The following is a 20,413-nucleotide window of genomic DNA, read 5'->3' on the forward strand; positions in this document are numbered from 1 at the left end:
TTGGTATCGTCAAACAGAATGCAAATGAAACACCAAGAGACATTAAAAATTGTCAATAATAATATTTTACCAGCAGGAAAAGTGGTTCATGCTTATAATCTCAGAGACTCAGGAGGCTGAGGTAGGAGAGTTGCAAGTTTGAAGCCATTCTTGGCACCTTAGTGAAATCTTGTCCCAAAGTGTATATATATATAGGACTGGGTATGCAGCACAGTAGTAAAGCACCTCTGAGTTCAATTCCCAGTACCAAATGGAAAACACACACACACACACACACACACACTTTTCCAAAAATAAAAAAAAATGTATTAATGCCATTGAACTTCCTGATGATAAGTGTTTTCTACACTCAAAAATATTAAACTTATTTTACCATATTGTCATAAAAGGAGCATGGAGGGTGATACAGAGTTTACCATTCAAGACCTCTTCCCTGATTTTATATAAACTTTCAGTTATAAGATGGACTGAATGTGCTGGGGGATATGCTGGGAAGTGCTATGTGTGCTATTATATTGGGTCCATGAGATAAACCCAGCCTAATTCCCTCTTAAGATTGGGAGCCATCTTGTCAAACATTACAGAAAATTCATTTCTGTTTTCTGTAAAATGCTAGGATTACTATTTGGCCTGGCCATATTTTGATGTTTTAAACTTTCTTGGAAAGCCTGCTAGTGCCTTAAACTCATTCATGCCTGGCTTTCCCTGGCCAGACAACAACCATCACTGAAACCCCAGCAGTGCCTCATAAATTCTGGTGTTGGGATCTGAATTTATTCCCCAACTTGAAATGTTGAGCCATGTAGATCATTAACCTACTATCTGCTTTTACATTATGCTTGTCAAAATCCTGTTAGCTGTAAGTTCTCAAAACACCCACTTTGCAACTTTTTGTGCTATAAAACCTCTTTCCTGGAGAGCTAGGATGCTGATCTCTAGCCCCTGTTGAGAGAGACAACTGCTGATCTGCTCTTTGTGTACACAAATACAAGCTTGCTTTAATTTGATTTAAAATTGGAGTTGGTGGTCTTTTCTTTGCGTTGGGACTCAACACATATACTAATGTGTAACAACAAAGCCCATAATTATGTACAACTAAGATGAACCAATAAAAATGTGGAAAGAAAAAAAAGATTTACTGAATGTTATCTATCCCAAAACATCATAGTAATTGAGCAATTTATAAAAATATGCAATTTTGACAGGATATTTGTCTTGCATTAATGAGCTAACAGAGCTGAAAATAAATGAATAATATTATTGCATCTCTTAAGTACTTGTTCTATACAACCTTAATCCAGATAGTTGCTTCTTTTTTTATGTTTTGGTTTGTTTTTCTTTTAAGAAAGGAATAAAGAAGAAAGTGACCTTAATGAAAGACTTTGGATTTTGAAGGAAGACAGATATGATTTTAGTTTGTATGCAGTGATTACTTATTAATTTTATGACAATAATCAGACCTTCATTTTTTTCATCTATTAAATTGGGCTTTAGTAAAATCTGTATCTGTCAGTTATATAGAGATATGTCTGATATTGCTCAATAGAGTTTCTATAATGATACCGTTTTAGTTTTGATATGAGAAGTCCCTCTAAAGTTAATGTGTGAGACAGGCAAGTATATTCAGAGGTGAAATAGTTAGATTATGATAGTTGTAATGCAAACAGTGGATTAATCCACTGTCAAGGATTCACTGGGATTCAATATAGGCAGGTAGGTTATGGTTGGAGGAGATGGTTCACTGAGGGTATGCTTTGGGGTGTGTATGTTCTTGCTGGTGAGAAGAGAGCTTTCTCTGCTTCCTACTTGCCATGTCCTGAGCTGCTTTCTTCTGCCCAGCCTTCTGCCATAATGTTCCATCCTAATGTTCCGCCTCAACTTAGGCCCAGAGATATGGAGTCAAATCTTTCTAGACTGAGATCTCTGAAAACACAAGACAAAATAAACACTTTCCCTCCTCTACATTGTAGTTGCCAGGTCTTTTTCTTATAGTGACAAAAAAGCTAAAGCTCATACTTGGTCAACCATAAAGGACTAACCTCCTGATGATAAAAGACAGATAAATGATATTGTTCATAGCATCAGATCATGAAACAGTCTTCAAGCTGTAACTCCTGTCTGTTAGTTGTGGTACTAGGGGGTAAAACCAGAGGTGTTCTACCTCTGAATGACATCCCCAGCCAATACTGATGCAAGTTGTAAGTAAGTTGCATAGGTTGGTCTTGGACTTATGATTCTCTTGTCTCAGACTCCCAGGTCACTGGGATTACAAGTAAAGGACTGTTCACCTAGCTAGTCAAAATCCAGTTGAAGATTCTAGCCTTAGATCATGTTTATGTATCTCTGTCCAGTCACCCTAGGAGTTAGTACTCCTGACTCTGCCTTCCTTTTTGTTTAGAGCTTAGTAGAGGCTTCTCCAAGACCGCCCCCCCCCCCGAAATCATATCATCACCTGAATAAGCTGCTTGCCCCAAAATACGCTAGAAACTTTATTCCCACATTCTTAAAAAGTGAGTTCATTAATTAATCCCAGAGCACTGTTTTATATTACCCATTGGGATCCAATCTCAAGGGCCATGGTTGGAATAGCAGGTTAAAAGGAATCAATATATATCTGTTGTAATAAATCCATGCATTTCAGAGAATATTTTTAATTGTTTTTCAACTTCCTAATGCTGGTTCAATACATATTTTGCTCTATGCTCTAGCTAGAACCATATATAAACTCATAAGCTGACACACATACTAATGAATTTTTCTGCTCGGGTTCCTTTCTGCATGACCACAGTTTTATCTCTTCTTGCTTAAGTAAATTCTGCTTTGTTTACTTTTCCCTTCCATGATTATCCATGAATATTATCCTTCAAAATTTATGAGACAAGAACCTAGAGGAAATTGGTGAAGCATGGAGTCTAGTCTCATGTCAAAAGTCCAGTTTCACTAAAACTAGTATTTCAAAGATAGAAAATTAACCCAACCTAGTGACCTGTTGGTGGCTGTATTGAAAGATACAAAGCAGTTTCAACCTCTCTTCCCACACAGAGAGAGACAATCAGCCTGTGCAGTCAGGTGATGCAGGTTATTTCAGATGACTCCTTTGCAGTCCCTGAGATTAGGAATAGGGTCCAAGTTGCCCCAGAGTGAGGCAAACAGAGAGCAACCTGAGGTCTCATATAGAATTCACTCTATGCTTGTCCACCAAAAAAAAAAAAAAAAAGTTGCCCTAACAAATTTTGATGCTAAATGTACTCAAATCCATGGCACACAATCCATGTTTTCCAGAACCCTGGACAATACATACAGATATAAAAATAAAACCAAAAACTACGAAGGAGAAGCATTAAGTATCAGATGAGCACACCAGGCACCACACCAGGTACTCATATGTTAATCCCAGGAAATACACCTGGAATAGATACCTTGCTTGGAAAGACCCTGAAAAAAAAATCTGTTGGAGAATTTTGGCATAAATAAGAATGATACAGTTTGTATTGAAGAGAGAAGCAAAAGGGGGTCCTAACAACCTCCTACCCTATGTGATACATGTGTACAAGGTAGTCCAAACTCTCCAGAGAATATAATAAAGTAAAATTTTACTCTGTATGGATTTCCAGTTTTCCCTGCACCATTTGTTGAAGCACCTGTCTGTTGTCGAATGTATGTTCATGGCACTTTTATAGACTATGAAATAAGAATATTCATTTGGGTTTTTCTCTTTGTCTTTATTCTGTTCCATTGTTCTTCATATTTGCTTTGGTACCAATACCATGACTGTATTTGTTACTGTAGTTCTGTAGTATAATTTAAGGTCTTATACTTAGATGTTTCCAGCTTCACTTTTCTCATTATGGATTGCTTTGGCTGTTTCGGACCTCTTGTTCTTGCAAGTAAATTCATGACTGCTTTTTCTATTTCTATGGAGAACATCGCTGCATAATGGCTCAATGCCTCACTTTGAATTCCTGCTGTAGTGGTGAGTGCCTATAATTGTACTGGGAGGCTCATGCAGGAGAATACCAAGTTCAACCCAGTACATGGTGATGTAGACACTGTCTCAATATGAGAAGAGTTGAAAAATGCAGCTTAGTGTTAGAATGCCCCTCGGTTAAATCTGCAGTTTTGCCCTCACTGTTGTTTCCTACTGATCTTGTCTAGTTTCATTATATTGAAAATATTTTTCTGAGAAGATAATATTATTTTACGGAAGATAGTAGACCATCTTTGTACCAATCTCCAAGCAAGAGGTTGTGCTATTATGTCTCCTAAATTCAGAATCTCATAGTATTGCCAAAAGTTGGATCCTTGTCCCTAATGCCAATTTAATAAGATGGACACAGTTTTGAGAAAAAGGAAAATGAAGGTTTATTGGTTTGCTAGCAAAGGAGAAACACAGGGGACTTCTGTCCCAAAGTATGTATTTCTACCCATTTGGTGGAATAAGGAGATTTTGAAAGAATTCATCAAAGGTTGCATTCCAGGTGTATTCTGGTAAGTGGTCCTGGGATCTTCTGATGGTATGATAGATAATCACGTCTTAGATCCTCTGGAAGATATTTCCCTCCTGTGGTAGGTAAAAATTCAAGGACAATTGACTAGGGTAAAAAGTAATAATACTGTCTCCCTAATCTTGTGAAGGAGGTGGAGAGGGAAGAAGAAAGAAAAAAAATTAATACCAATAAAAACAAACAAAACGTCTTTTTAAAAAAATAAACTTCAGAGCAAAAACAGCAATATTCAAAGGGTGAGTAGACCTCTGTTACATTTCCCCACTGTCAATTTCTACTTTCCATTTCTGTGGAAAGATGGATGACAGATATCTCCAAGCTGTTTCCTGCTGAGAGTGGGAGATGGAAGGCTTATTTATTGTTGTCATTCTTTAATCCTGTGTTTAATTGCGTAGTTGCAAAGGGAAGAACAGCAACAGAAAAGTAAATGGAAAGATACATAAACAGAGGCAATGATGAATATGATAGTAAGAATGAGGTGGAGGAGACCTAGTAAAATACACTGAATCCATCTTGGTATCCAGGAGAAGAAGCCAGAGAATCAATCAATTGGGCCTTTTTACATCACTTACAAAAATGTTGTATGGTGGTCAAGAGTTTATTGTAGGCAGGTTGCTTGTTGCCTGATCTTTTCAATACCAGTCTCCACTTGTGAAGAGGTGTAAACATAAATTCAGCAGGGGATGAGGTTGTAGCTCAGTTGTAGAGTACTTGCCTAGCACATGTGAGGCCTTGGGTTTGATCCCCAGCACTATATGAAGATAAATAAATAAAATAAAGGTCTTAAAATAGATAAATAATAGCTATAGCACAAACTCCCCCTTGCTCATCTAACAGACAGTCAAAAGCCAGGCAGTTATCTAAAACTACTTTGGCCAAGGAGTTCAGGGAGGTTTGTCAGTTTGAAAGGGATAGAGCTATTTCATTGGCCAGTGTGATCAAAGTTTTGGACAGATTTTGGAGGACCCAAGGATGGGCCCCAACACCCCATCAGGGTAATAAAGTATAGCCAAAGAAATATTTACATCCATCAGGAATCCCACTGGGAGGTCCATGGCCAACTTAGTAAAGATGTTTATAGAGCTTATCCAATGGGCAGATACATTTAAGGACTGAATTGAGAATGTTGTTGCTAAATTTTTAAAATAATATACGGTGGGAGTTGTAAAGTTTCTAAGGCATTCAGTAGCCCATGATTATTAATTTTAAAAACTCATGTCCTGTAGCAGCACAGAAGACCAGTTTTTTTTTTTTATAAACAGAAATCCAGTGGGTCCATAATTAGAAAGTAGTCCCCAACTTTAAACTATCCTATGCATTCCACCCAGGAGTAATCTGGGAATAATCTGGGAAGGATAATCAGTTACTGCTGTAATTTTCTCTATAAAAAGTTGGGTAACTTTTTGTACACACAGAGGTAGTCATTCTTGTTAATGAGGGGGTCTCATTTTAAGATGCTCTGGAATTTGTATTCTCCTGTAGACCAGGTCTTTGTATTTGAGGCAATACAAGGAAGAGTGAGACAGGGAACACCGGAAACAGCATCATCTGGATAATGCATAACTGGAATCCAATAAATTATGGTGTGGGCTTGAAGGTCCCATGTTGGTGTCCAGTCTGCATCTGGGATTCAAATAAAGTTTGTCACTGGATATACAAAGGGGTCACCATGGTCCACAGAGGATTAGGCCCTGGGAAGATGAATTCAGCAATCAACAACTGCATGAGTTGAGAGGGTCAAGTTCTGTGCTATTCTGACCAAACTGTTGTCCTCCCTAGAGAGGGAACAGGAGAAAAAATAACAATAAAAACATAAAATTTCTCATTGTGATTTCCTGAGCAGGTATTTTAAGTCCCCTATGGGTTGTCATGTTTGGGTGGGAAAGGTAGCTTCAGGTAAGTCTCTTGGGAACTTCTTCATTCTAGTGTGGAGGGCCCAGGTTTTTATTTCAGCAAGCTTTAGAGAGGTGTGAGTTGTCAGAAGCACATCATAACATCCTGTTCATTTCTCTCCCAGTTGTTGCTCTGGTCCCTGTTTTTTCCAAGCCTCAAGTAGCACCTGGTCCCCAGACTGGAAGGGATAAACAGTGACTTCAAATTAAAGGCAGCCTGAAAGAAGCATACTCATGCAACATTAGTTAATATTCGAATGATCTGATGTACAGATTGTTTGAGTCTAGTTTCTCCTGCTCTCACCACATATTCCCCTTTTCCCTGGGGTGCTAAAGGGTCTCCCATACACTATTTCTTAGGGGTTTAATTTGAGCCCACTTCTGAGGCCACCCATGTTTGGAGGAGAGCAATTGGCAATACCTTATCCCACTGCAGATGGATTTGTTGGCATAATTTAGCCACTTTTTTTAAAGGTGTGGTTTATTTTCTCTGTTTATCCTGTAGATTGGGTTCTCCAGGATTCATGCAGTTTCCATTGAATATCTAGTTTCAGTGCCTTGTTTCTCGTGTACATATAATCTGAATTCCTTTTTTTTAAGTCAGGTAGGCCCAGAGCAGGGGTTGTCATAAGGCTATGTTTTAATTTTTCAAAAGCAGCTTGACATTCTAGGATCCAGAAAAGGTTCTATTTCTGTCCCTTTCAATGCTCATACAAGAGTTTTGCTGTTAGTCCAAAATTAGGGTCCAAATATGGCAGAATCCGGACATTCCCAGGATCCATGTAATTGCCTCTGCTTCCGGGATTCTCTCAGCTTCAATATAGTCAATTTTCCATCTGACATCAACTTCAGGTTCGTTGGCTAATTTGGAATATCAGATAGGTGAATTGTAGTGTGTAAATTTGAGCATTTTTAGTGGACACCTTATATCCACATGAGGCTAACTGGTTCTGTAGCGTAATAGTATTTGAAAGACAATGTTCATAGTCTAGATTGGCTATAAGCAGTCCATCCACATATTGTCAAAGGGTTCCTTGATCCAGCTGTAACCCTCGCAAGTCTTTTGCCAGAATCTCATTAAACAAAGTGGGAGAGTTCTGAAAACCCCGAGGAAGGACAGTCCAACAATACTGGGTAGTAACTTTGGTATTTGTGCAGTTATTGAATAGAAAACAGCAATTGTATGTCCTTTCCAGGGGGATACAAAAAAAATGTTCTGCAAAAGGAGAGTACACAGCCTTACAAATATAGCCAAATTCACAGATGTGCTTGCTTTAAAGGGTGAATTGTATAGTATATGAATTATATCTCAATAAAAAGCATTTAGATGGTGAAGGACAGTGCTACAAAAATGAAAGAAAAGATGAATAACAGAAAGAAATTGGAAATTATTCAACAAGGTGATGTTAGTTTTACTGATTCTGCTTCAGCTGGACAAGGATAATGCCCATTATATTTTATAATGTAAATTATGCACATTCTATGTATTCCTAAGGACAAATTCACTTGCATTTATCATCTGACATAAACCCTTCTGTGAATATTTTCAAGATTTAATTTCAACATTTACTAAAGATGTTCATGTATTCACAAGGGGCAACACAGAACCAGAAACATAATTACATTGTTGCATAATTTCAAAACCTGAGGGAAGTAGCTTCATAATGTTTAAGTCCCAAATGCTGCCTGTTACAATACAATGATACTGCTCAATACTCAATTATCAAAGAACAGCTCATCTGAGGTAAGATCCTGAGTTTCCAAACTTAAAACTGTAGGTTAAATATTTGACCTCTTTGGAAAAAAATGGGAGTTTTGTAAATGAATTGCTTTATGACCTCTTATGTAGTTTCATGAATTCTGAAGTCTAAAATGATTAAAAATAATCTATTCTTAGAACCAGATAACTCTAAGTGAACTTGATAGCATTGACAAAATAATATTACATTTATTTTATTTATATATAGTATGATAAGCAAGCCTTTATTTTATCAATGAGTAGGGATACAAAGGAGTGTAAGGTTTTTAAAAATTTGTTTGATCACTTAATTAATTTATCATAGAAGCCCCACAGTAAAAAGAAAGCATATAAATAAAAAAATATACACATATCTATTCTCCACTGTTCACTTAGTGCAATTAATAATCATACACAATTGCACAAAGATTACATATTCATAAATGCACACATACTTTTAAGAATTCTATGTATGTATAAACTATTAATTGTCCCTCATCCTGTTTTCAATTTTTAAATAAATATGTACTTTAAAAATCTTATATAATGTAAGTTTATGTGTTAAACTATGAGGTTTCCATCATTTCTGTTTGAGAATTATGTTTTCAATGATCAGGAGGACTTCCCCTTTCTCTTTTAATCATATCTAAAATTGGGTAGTGAGCCTTATGTCAAAAGGAAAGGAAAGAACACTTACATTGTGTCTCATCAAATACTAAAGAGCACATAGACCAAGCATAGTACTCATTGTTTCTAGAACTCACACAATGGTCTTTAAAACCAATCACTAGATTTGATCTTGTAAAAATCGCAACTTCTTTTACATCTAGATAGCAAATATTTAATTCTTTGTATCAATGCCTAATCTTCATGGAAAATCTAAGACTATGATTTGGGTCTTATGAACTGGGTCTTGTGATTTTCTAATGTTTTATGGCTGGAAGAATCTTCCTATTTAAACAAGTGAGTACAAAATAGAAATTTAATTAAATTATAATGGGTTTATAAAAGAAGACTCAAGGCTGCATATAAGTCAGGACTGAATTGAGAAATGCTGCTTAAGTACACAGAAAATAGTGATAAAAGATCATAATATGAAGTACAAATCACATGCAAAGAACAGAAACAAAGGTTAGAAATGCATTTACAAGGTACAATAAGTATTTCCTCTACAGTGTATTGAAGAAGGTACCATGACAATCAGAAGATAAAACAAAGTTATAAAAAGGCTAAGTTACAGATGTAGCTACTCATAATAATAGTTATTTATTGACTAATAATGATGCAGAGATACAGATACAGAATCCAGGGAGGAAGAGATACAATGAATTATATATACCAGGTTATAATAAATGCTTGCACCTGACATGTAATTTATTTCTTCTATGATTCTTGTGAAATAATTATTAATATTTTTTTTCAAAGAAAATGATGTGTGAAGTTGTAAAAACAAGGAACAACTACAAGAGCAATTAAGAAAAGGAGAAAAAATAAAACAGTTACCCATAAATATACACATATAGGATTCTATGCTTGCATTAACTAATAGACAATAGGGTGTTTGCAGCAGTTACTGAAACAAATAACGCTTGTGAGTTCTTCATTAAAACACGATAGATTAAAACAAATTAAACATTCATGTCATAACAGTGCTACTTCACATATCACTTTACAATGTTGCAAATTGAAGAACAATAAATCAGCAGACTTCAACTTTTGCACATGCTGAATCCTATCTTTATGAATTGAATACACACAAACATTAGAGAACAAAAAGACTCACTGATACCTGCCTAGTTCCTCCTCATCTTCTGCATTCCAACTACTCTTCCCACCAATTTACTCTTTACCCAAATTATGTTTTATCAAATTGTCTTTGATAATATTTTGGAGTACAGCACATTTCTGAGAGCTTCTTTCACATCCTTGTTCCTCAGGTTGTAGATCAGGGGGTTCAGCATGGGGATCACCACAATGTAGAACACTGTGGTCACTTTGTCAATATCCAGACTAGTGCCATAACTGGGTTGGCAATAAATGAACAGGATTGTTCCATGGAAGACAAAGATGGCTGTGAGGTGGGAGGCACAGGTGGAAAAAGCTTTGCGCCTCCCCTCTGCAGAGCACATCTTCAGGATGGTGATGAGAATGAACAGGTAGGAGGTGAGGATGATGGTGATGGTGAAGACTTCATTGAAATTGACCACAATGAACAACAACATCTCATTCACAGTGACATCGGAGCATGCAAGATTTAAGAGTGGGGGTAAGTCACAGAAGAAGTGATTGATCACATTTGACCTGTAGAATGGGATCTCCAGAGTTAAGCACAAATGAATCAGAGAACAAATAGATGCATAGAGGTAACAGCCAGAGACCAGCCCTGCACAGAGCTTCTGGGACATGATGACCATGTACAGCAGTGGGTTGCAGATGGCCACAAAGCGGTCATAGGCCATCAGTGCCAGCAGGAAGACCTCTGTAATTGCATAAGTACAAAATAAATAGAGTTGTGCCATGCAGCCATGGAAAGAAATGGCTTTGTCCTTGGTAAAGATGTTGGCCAGCATTTTGGGCACTATGATTGAGGAGTAGCAGAAGTCCACAAGGGACAAGTGGCTGAGGAAAAAGTACATGGGAGTGTGCAACTGAGAGCTGGCCTGGATCAGTGCCACCATGCCCAGGTTGGCCAACACCGTGACTCCATAGATGAGAAGGAACACCAGGAAGAGGAGGACTCTCAGCTCAGGGACATCTGACAATCCCAGAAGAATGAACTCTGTCACAGTGGTGCAGTTTTCTTTGGCCATTATCATCAGAAATCATGTTAAGGAAAGTTTGGTATGTTTTTTGCTCATTTAGGGAGGAGAACACAAAGAAAATATGTTAAAATTAAACACACATATTTATGGATTGTAAAAGAAACATATCTGTCACATTTTCAAAATATTAAATAATTATGAGAATAATCTAAAATCTGTATCTTAGTAGAGTTGACTAGTGAAACTTAATTTAAGTATCAGCAATAATCTTAAATGATTCTCAGTCTGTAAATACCCTGTACAGTTCTGATGATCCATTGAATTACGTTTTTAGGCAGGCTTTAAAATAGACTCAATTATATGCTTTGATGGTACATGGACATTTACCTCTATTTACAAAAATATTTAAAAGTTATAACCTATAAGTGTAAAAGTTATCACACACTTGATTTTTCTTTAAAAATCAGTTACATATTTTTTTTAATTATAAAGTTATCCAAAGTGTATTGTTGGAAAATGTATTCTCTTTGAAACATGTGTTTCATGAGGACTTGTTAAAATTATAATTATTCAGAATGGGAAAGAAAACAATGTGTACACTCAATTTTATCAAATTAGAAAAATTATGATTTCATTGTAATGATAATTATGAAGTACTATAATGTCTCAGAAAGAACACACACACACACACACACATATACATTGTAAAAGCAATTAGGCAACATTTATTGGAAGTCTTAACATTTCAAACAGTAAAAACTAAATGAATTTTAATTAGAGATTTTATATTGTTAGCAATATGTTGTTGGAAATGATTGTATCAAAAGATTATAAAAAGTTATGTTGAATGGTACATTGTTGTTTCGGACTATTTTGACAATAGTCAAATGTGGAGTTGTTAAACTATGACTCATCATATCTATGGTAGAAATGTACTTTCAAATTTTGTTTTAATATGATCAGTTTTAAAGAACAGACACCAGTAATGCATATAGTTAGAGGTTTTAGTTGTGAGAATCATGTGTAGAATTGTGAATACATATAAAAATACCATGTGTCATCAACATAATTTGGATACAACAATGATATAAAAATATTTTAACCACATTTAAAAAGAGGTAATTTGAATACTTTCTAAAGTTCCTCAAAGAGTTATTTGGGTAAAGGTGTAAAGCTATGTATTTCATGGAAGTGGAAACTCCCATCCAGACCTTTCCCTTAATAAAGAGGCCCAAGGAATTGCATGATCTTATTCTCTGCCTTTCTTCTTACCTTGTAGGAACAGATACTTACTTCATTAAACCATTTTAATCAAAATTGAGTGAGGGCAATCTGGGCCAGAAAAACTGCTGGTTTCTCTGCATGTTGAATCAAATTTAATGAAATAAAAACACATTATTCTCCTGAAGTCATGCTTTTTTTGTGTTTTATTCATTATGAAAATTAAGATATTTGACAGAATAAAAAAAGAAAAATACTCTTTGAAAATATTATTCTCTATAGTCTGTGGTAATAGAAAACAAGTCTATGATAAATCCATATCAATTCCAAAAGTATCCTCCTTTGCTGAGTAGAGGAAATTCATGACCACCTGCAGACACATTCACACAACCCTCAAAATTGAGGTAATGGTGGCAGTAGTGAGCTCAACTTTGGTCATTGTAGATCTTATGAAAGATGCTTGTGTGGCCAAAGAGGGAAAAAAGAGAAAAAGAGAAAGTTTACCATTTTTATTTGTATTTTTAAAATATATTAATGTTTGATATTTCAAAAAATGTAATTTCTCTCCTGTCTCTTAAAAAAAAGTATTTAAAAAGTAAGGGAATGAGATAAGTGTTCTCATAACCATTCTCTGAGTCAAAGGCAGATGAATTAAACATATTAATTATTTTTTCCTCAGAAAATATATGTATTTTCATTTTCAAGTAACTAGAGTCTAGATTTAGTAAACAAACCTGTGGTATAGACGTTTTTTCCAGAAGGTATTAGATGTGGACAGAATGCAATAAAAAATATTTTATACTATAAATTAAGCTCCTGGGAAATGGATGCTTTACCTATAACAACTTCTAATCTCTATGGTATAACAAAATAAAAAAATGATGTCATGGAAGGATCAAAAATAATTAATCTCTATGGAAGTTGATCAGAAAATCTGTTTTTAAACCACCATTACTTGGTGTTACATTGCAGAGTAAGATGAACATAGTTAATAATTATTCATTGTATACCTTAAATGGCCCAAACAACAGATTATTAATGTTTTTACCACAAAAAAAATGACAGCCTTGCACAGTGGTGGGTGCACACCTGTAATCCCAGCAGCTTGGGAAACTGAGGCGGGAGGATGGTGAGTTCAAAGCCAGCCTCAGCAAAAGTGAGGTGCTAAGCAACTCAGTGAGACCCTGTCTCTAAATAAAATATAAAACATGGCTGGGGATGGGCCTCAGTGGCTGAGTGCTTCTGAGTTCAATCCCTGGTACCAAAAAAAAAAAAAAAAGACAGATCTTTGAGGCAAGGGATATACAAATCATGCTGATTTGATCATCACATCATGTATACATGTTTAGAAAGAAAGCACTATGCCCTATAAATATGTATAATATCTATTTTTTATTTGTACCAGGGATTGAACCCAGGGGAACTTAACTATGGAACCACATCACCAGTCCATTTTCTGTTTTATTTATTTATGAATTATTTTGAGAAAGGGTCTCAGTAAATTGTTTAGGTCCTTGTTATGTTGCTGAGGCTGGATTTGAACTCGTGATCCTCCTGCCTCAGCCTCCTGAGCCATTGGGATTACAGGCATGGATTATTATACCCAGCTGTAAATCACATCTATTTAAATGTTAGCTTGTAATCTTCCTAACAACCAGTGAAGAGACAATTTTGTTTTTATACATTTCTTACAAAATAGGTGATAGAGACACAGATAGTTGTAATTTTAACAAAGCAAAGAGAATTGCAGTTTTTTCCCAACTACATGATTTTACAGAGAAAAAAAATGAGAGTCAGAGCCAGTGTTAGAACTTTCCTCATTTTAATATGTGAAACTGAGACCAAAAATAAGAAAAATAAGACAGAAAAAAAATGGGAGCCAGGGGGAACCATCTATAACATGTTGTGTTTCTTCCAGACTGCATTCATTATTCTCTAGTAGTTACAATTTCTGTGAATTTGTCCTTATTTAAACATTACTCAAACCTTGGTGTGATACAATTATACCCAGATACATTGACACGGTTTTCTCTCCCATCAAAATGTGAATTTCTTGTGATCAGAAAGGGTTACCCCTAATCTGTTGCCCCCCTCACATATCCTCATGCTCTCTCAAGAATGGATGCTTACATAGGAAAATTACTCTTTTTAGTTTTGCTTACCCTATACTAGTGTTAGATTTTTAGTGTAAGGATCTAATAGTCATGAAATGGACAGTCTTGGGTGAAATGTGAAAATTCGGTATAAAATGGGTGATAAGCTGAATTCAAGTGCTGTTCTTTCTCCTGACACAATTCTGTAGAAGATCATTGGCATTTGAATTCCTATCATATTTAATCTATTTTTAAACAGTTTCATCTGTTATAAAATATCTGTGGTAGACTGTATCTTACAATTAATAGTAAAGAAATTATTATGATTTCAAATTATCAATTAGCAAGGTTTATTTCCTGTGAGAATATAAACACCACTGAATATATATTGTCAAAATTTAATCTCAAAAAATGCTGTGAGGTTAGTAGAATTATGCAGTGTGAAAATGCAAAAAAATAAAAAATAAAGATTGCAGAAATTAAGTTACTTTCCAAATTAAATAATCAAGATTGAAACCAATCCTAGTTTTTTAAAAATATCTTTATTTATTTTTATGCAGTGCTAAGGATCGAACCCAGTGCCTCACATGTATGAGGCAGGTGCTCTACCACTGAGCCACAGCCCCAGCCCCCAATCCTAGTTTTTATGAACTGGATCTTGTGATTTTCTAATGTTTTGCAGCTAGAAGAAGCTTCATTTAAACAAGCAAGTGCAAAGTAAAATTTACATAAATTATAATGAATTTATAAAGGAAGACTCAATGCTGTATCTAGTCAGAACTGAATTAAGAAATGCTGCTAACATCCACAGAAAACAAGGACAAATAATCATTATATGAACAATAAATATACATGCACTTATAAGGTACAGTAAGCATTACATCCAAAACATATTGAAGAGGTATCATAAACATCAGAAGTTAAGATGAAGTAAAAAAGAAAACTACTCATGATGAGTAAGCCTTATTCAATAACTAAAAATGATGAAGAATGACAATATAGAATCCAGATAGAAAGAGATAAAATGAATTATATACAAGGGGTTGTACCTACATTTGACATGTAATTTATTTCTTCTAAGATTCTTATGAAATGATTATTAATATTGTCTCCATTTTTCAAATAATATGATATGGATGAAGTTATATAATGAAGTTGCATAATGTATGATGAAGTTGTATAATGTTCATTGCAACAACTATCACAATAATAAAGAAAACAAGAAGAAATAAAAACAGTTAACAATATATGTACACATGAATCCTCATGCTTGTGTAAACTAATTGACATGGGGGTGTTTTTTACTATAAAAATCATGAATAAAAATTCTTAAAGTGTTATGTTTTCAAAAACGTTTACTGAAACAAATGATTATTGTGAGTTCTTCATTAAAACATGTGATAGATTAAAACAAATTAAAAATTCATGTAATAACAGTACTATTTACTATATCACTTTACAATGTTATATATTGAAGAACTACAAAACAGACTAACTTGTGAACATGCTAACTCCCATCTTTCTGAATTCAAGATGCACAAAGATTATAGAACAAAAAGACTCACTAATACCTGCCTAGCTCTTTATCATTCTCTGCATTCCAACTCCTCTTCCCACCTACTCACCCTTAATCCATATTATGTTTTATCACATTGTCTGTGATAATATTTTGGAGTACAGCACACTTTTGAGAGCTTCTTTCACGTCCTTGTTCCTCAGGCTGTAGATCAGTGGGTTCAGCATGGGGATCACCATGGTGTAGAACACCGTGGCCACTTTGTCAATATCCAGACTAGTGCCAGAACTGGGATGGCAATAAATGAACAGGATTGTTCCATGGAAGACAAAGATGGCTGTGAGGTGGGAGGCACAGGTGGAAAAAGCTTTGCGCCTCCCCTCTGCAGAGTGCATCTTCAGGATGGTGATGAGAATGAACAGGTAGGAGGTGAGGATGATCACAATGGTCATAGATTCATTGAAAGTAGCCACGATGAATAGCAGCACCTTGTTCACAGTGACATCAGAGCAAGCAAGATTTAGAAGTGGTGGTAGGTCACAGAAGAAGTGATTGATCACGTTTGATCTGTAGAATGGGATCTTAAGAGCCAAGCACAAGTGAATCAGTGCGCACACTGATGCTAACAGATAACAGCCAGAAATCAGCTCTGCACAGAGCTTCTGGGACATGATGACCATGTATAGCAGAGGATTGCAGATGGCCACAAAGCGATCATAGGCCATCACAGCCAGCAGGATGATCTCTGTGATCACACAAGTGCAAAACAAATAGAATTGTACCATGCACGCTGGAAAGGAGATGGCTTTATCCTTGGTTAAGATGTTGGCCAGCATTTTGGGCACAATGACTGAGGAGTAACTACAGTCCACAAGGGACAAGTGGCTGAGAAAAAAGTACATGGGAGTGCGCAGCTGAGAGCTGACCTGGATCAGGGCAATCATGCCCAGGTTGGCTAAAACTGTGACTCCATAGATGAGAAAGAACACCAGGAAGAGGAGGACTCTCATCTCAGGGACATCTGACAATCCTAGGAGAATGAACTCTGTCACAATTGTGCAGTTTTCTTCAGCCATTGTCAATAGATGTCAGGATAACTTACATATTATAACTATTGGTTTACTTCTGAGAAGATATGAAAGAGGAAATGGTAGGTGGACATTAACTTCTGTATCAAGTAACATTAATATGAAATACATATGCATGAATTGTAAGAGAAACATAACTACCAAATTTATTTATTGTTCCATAATTATAATATTCTAACCTATGTTTCTCAGTAGAGTTTACTAGTGACAATCAATTTCAGAATTAGTCATAATCTTAAAGGATTCTCAGTCTTTAACTACCTTGTACAGTTCAGATGATCTATTACAGTAGGTGGTTTGGTTGAGTTTGAAATAGATTCTAAAATATGCTTTAATATTACATGGAAATTAAAGTCTATTCACAAAAATACTAAAAATTATGACTGAGAAGTATAAAAGTTACTGTACAAATATTATTGTTTTTGTTAAATATATTAATAACCCAAAATTTTCCCACACAAGTTTTCTAAATTTTTTGTTGGGTGTGGGAAAATTTTCCTTGAAAATAGTGGTTCATGAAGATCCTTTAAAGTTGCAGTTATTCAGAACCAAAAACGAAAATGAATGCACATAGTCAAAGACATAATAGTTTTTATTTGTCAAATTAATGGTTACGTATTTCACTGTACTGGTGATTATGAAGTCTTTTCATGATACAGACAGATGGAATACATCTTTCTTGCTTTTTATAAAAGTAATTCATCACATTTATTGAAATTTTAACATTAACAACAATAAAATCTGTATAATTTTAAAACTAGAGATATAATAATAATTTATTATCAAACTTGATTATATTGAAAGAGTATGAAAAACTATGTTTAATTCTCATTATTGTTTGTTACTGTTTTGATAATAGTCAAAAGTGAAAGAATTAACAAACTGTGGTTTATCATATCTACTGTGGAAATGTACTTATAAAATTGTTTAGAAAATACATTAAAAAGGGACACCAGCAGTATATAGGATGCAAACTTTTAGTTGTAAATGACAGTGTATATGTAGAAATGTGAAAACAGATAGATGGCCTATATGTCATCAACTTGAATTTGGCCATGATATATATATATATATATATATATATATATATATATATATATATATATATATATATATAAGTTTATCCATATTTTAAAAAGGAAGTGAAATTTTTCTAAGGTCCCTCAAAATGTTATACTAAATTGAGTATTTTATGTAAGTGGAAACTACCATTCTGATCTTTCCCTTAAAGAAGATATCAATGTAATTAAAATAATTTTACTCTCTATTCTCCTTAATATGTAGATTTAGACATTTATTCATTAACACATTGTACTGAAAATTGAGTGAAGACAGTCTAGACCAGAAGCAGCCTGATGGTTTCTCTGTATTATGAGCCAGTTTTAAAGTAATGAAAACAAACTATTCTCTTGAATTCATGGCCATTAAAAAATGCTAATATTCCTGCCCTGATAAAAGAGGAAAATTTTCTTTGAACAATTTGTTTGCTATGTTCTATGCATAGGTTACTAGCCTATGATAAATCCAAAGAAAACCCAAAATTACCCTTCTATGCTGAGCCAATGAAGTTCATGACCACCTTGCAGGCACATTAACACCACCCTCAAAATTGGAATAGCAGTGGCAAATACGAGCTCATCTTTGGTCATTGTAGATCTCATGAAGAATGCTGGTGTGGAGAAAGAGAAAAAGGGGAGAAATGCGGGGGAGAAAGAGAAAAAGAGAAAGTTTACCATTTTAGCTTGTGTTTATATATATTAATGTTTGATATTACAGAAGAAATAGTTGTAATTTCTCTACTGTCTCTTAGATAAAATTTAAAAAAATGAAAAGTAAGGGCATGAGATAAGTGTTCTCATAAACATTCTCTAAGTCAAAGACATATGAGTTAACCATGTCATTAATTATTATTTTTTGCTCAGAATATATATATATATATATATATATATATATATATAATACATTTTCTCTTTTAAGCACTTAGAGTCTAGTTTTAGTGAACAAACCTGTGATATAGATGTTTCTTTCTTGGAATTGAAGGTGATAGGTGTGGATAGCATGCAATTAAAGACTTTATATTATAAATTATGCTCCTGGGAAATTAATGCCTTACCTAAAATAATTATTAATTTCTGTGGTTTAACAAAGTAAGAAAAAATTGAAGTAAAAATTGATGTCATAGAAGGCTCAAAAATAATTAATCTCTGTGGAATGTGATCAGAAAATTGGTTTTAAAACCACCATAACTTGGTGTTCTATTGCAGAGTAGGGTGAACATATTAAGAATAATGCACATATAATTTAAATCGCGAGAAGAAACAGTTTTCAACACACAAAAAAAATGAAAAAATAAACATGGCAAATGTTTGAGGTGATAGTTATACAGATCACCCTGATTTTTATCATCACATCATATACGTGTATACAAACAGCATACTGTGCTCTATAAGTACAACTATCATGGCAAATTAAAAAGAAAAAAAAATATTCTAAATTTGGAAACAATACTAAAACTTCTTTTTTTCCAGATTTCAAGAGTGATTGGGATTCTGTATCCTAATATCTGATATGTGAGGCACAGATTGTATTGCCATTTGTAATTACCATGAATATTTATGATGAACTTTCCCTTTCTCGTAACACTACAAAATCCCTTAACTTCCAGGAGGGCAGACTGTGTTGAGCTACCCTGGAGTTTCTTCAAATACAATAATGGTAATAGATCTTCTGGTCAGATAGCTATAATCACAGGACTCACCTATTGGGCATGCATTGTGTGTTATAATCTATCTAAATCTTATTTAAAGCTTAGCTCATTTAATCTTCCTAATAACTAGCCAAAAGACAATTTTGTTTTTATGCATTTCTTCAAAGGAGATAATGAAAGCACAATCAGTTGTAATTTGAACAAACTCAAAGTATTCTACTGGAGAAGGCATATAGACTGTATGGAGAGAAGCACATATTCAGAATCAGTGTTAAGACTTTCTTATTTAACATAATTTTGCCAAAGGCAGTAGGGAGGGCTGTGGGCAGGACAAAGAAAGTGTTGGAGACAGCATGGGAGACACATGGTTTATTGGAAAAACTTTCAAGAGGTCACTGACTACTCCAAAAAAGAATTCAGTGGCAACAGGCAGAAAACACCTCCATCCCTCTTGGTACTTTGGCAGGCACAGCCTCCATTCCCTGGTGGAGTTTTGTCCAATGGCAGCTACCTGGATGAGTGGCATACATCCTTTCTCTCCAAAACCACTCAAACAGGGTTTTTGTAAGTTAGGCTGCAGACAAAGTGACAACATCAGCATTCCTTCGCTTAGTTTTCTGACCAGCATCCAAGGAGTGTCAAGAACCAGCACGATTTTGATCAGTTCCTCAAACTCTAGGGCAGATGAGAGGATTAGAAATTATATATATGTGATGAAACTGAGGCCAAAGTGCGGAGGCAGATTTGTCTCAAATATCAGAGAGTAACAAAGGAAAAGTCTGCAATAGAAATGCAACTTTAATTGGTAGACTTGTATGTTTTGTATGTTCTTTAAATAAATATCATTTCTTAGTCATTTAAAAATTTAAAGCACACTCCTCTTCCTAGTTA

The 20,413-nt window shown here is 34.9% G+C and overlaps 2 protein-coding genes across 2 annotated transcripts; both read right to left on the bottom strand.

The window, feature by feature from the left end:
- Window positions 1–10,000: 10,000 nt before the first annotated feature.
- On the bottom strand, window positions 10,001–10,951 carry LOC124106316 (olfactory receptor 5L1-like). Its single transcript, XM_046463925.1, has one exon. It carries the CDS (start codon window positions 10,949–10,951, stop codon window positions 10,001–10,003), a length of 951 nt encoding a protein of 316 aa, XP_046319881.1.
- A 4,907-nt stretch (window positions 10,952–15,858) lies between these two features.
- On the bottom strand, window positions 15,859–16,803 carry LOC124106317 (olfactory receptor 5L1-like). Its single transcript, XM_046463926.1, has one exon. The coding sequence runs from the start codon at window positions 16,801–16,803 to the stop codon at window positions 15,859–15,861; it is 945 nt and encodes a 314-aa protein (XP_046319882.1).
- Between the last annotated feature and the right edge of the window lie 3,610 nt (window positions 16,804–20,413).

Source organism: Marmota monax, unplaced genomic scaffold (genome assembly GCF_021218885.2).
Source record: "Marmota monax isolate L192 unplaced genomic scaffold, Marmota_monax_Labrador192_F-V1.1 WCK01_AAM20220418_F8-fsc00503, whole genome shotgun sequence".
Classification (NCBI taxonomy): domain Eukaryota; kingdom Metazoa; phylum Chordata; class Mammalia; order Rodentia; family Sciuridae; genus Marmota; species Marmota monax.

Bases quoted from the DNA above. Each gene is read 5' to 3' on its own strand.
- LOC124106316 (XM_046463925.1), bottom strand. From the start codon at position 10,951: ATGATAATGGCCAAAGAAAACTGCACCACTGTGACAGAGTTCATTCTT.
- LOC124106317 (XM_046463926.1), bottom strand. From the start codon at position 16,803: ATGGCTGAAGAAAACTGCACAATTGTGACAGAGTTCATTCTCCTAGGA.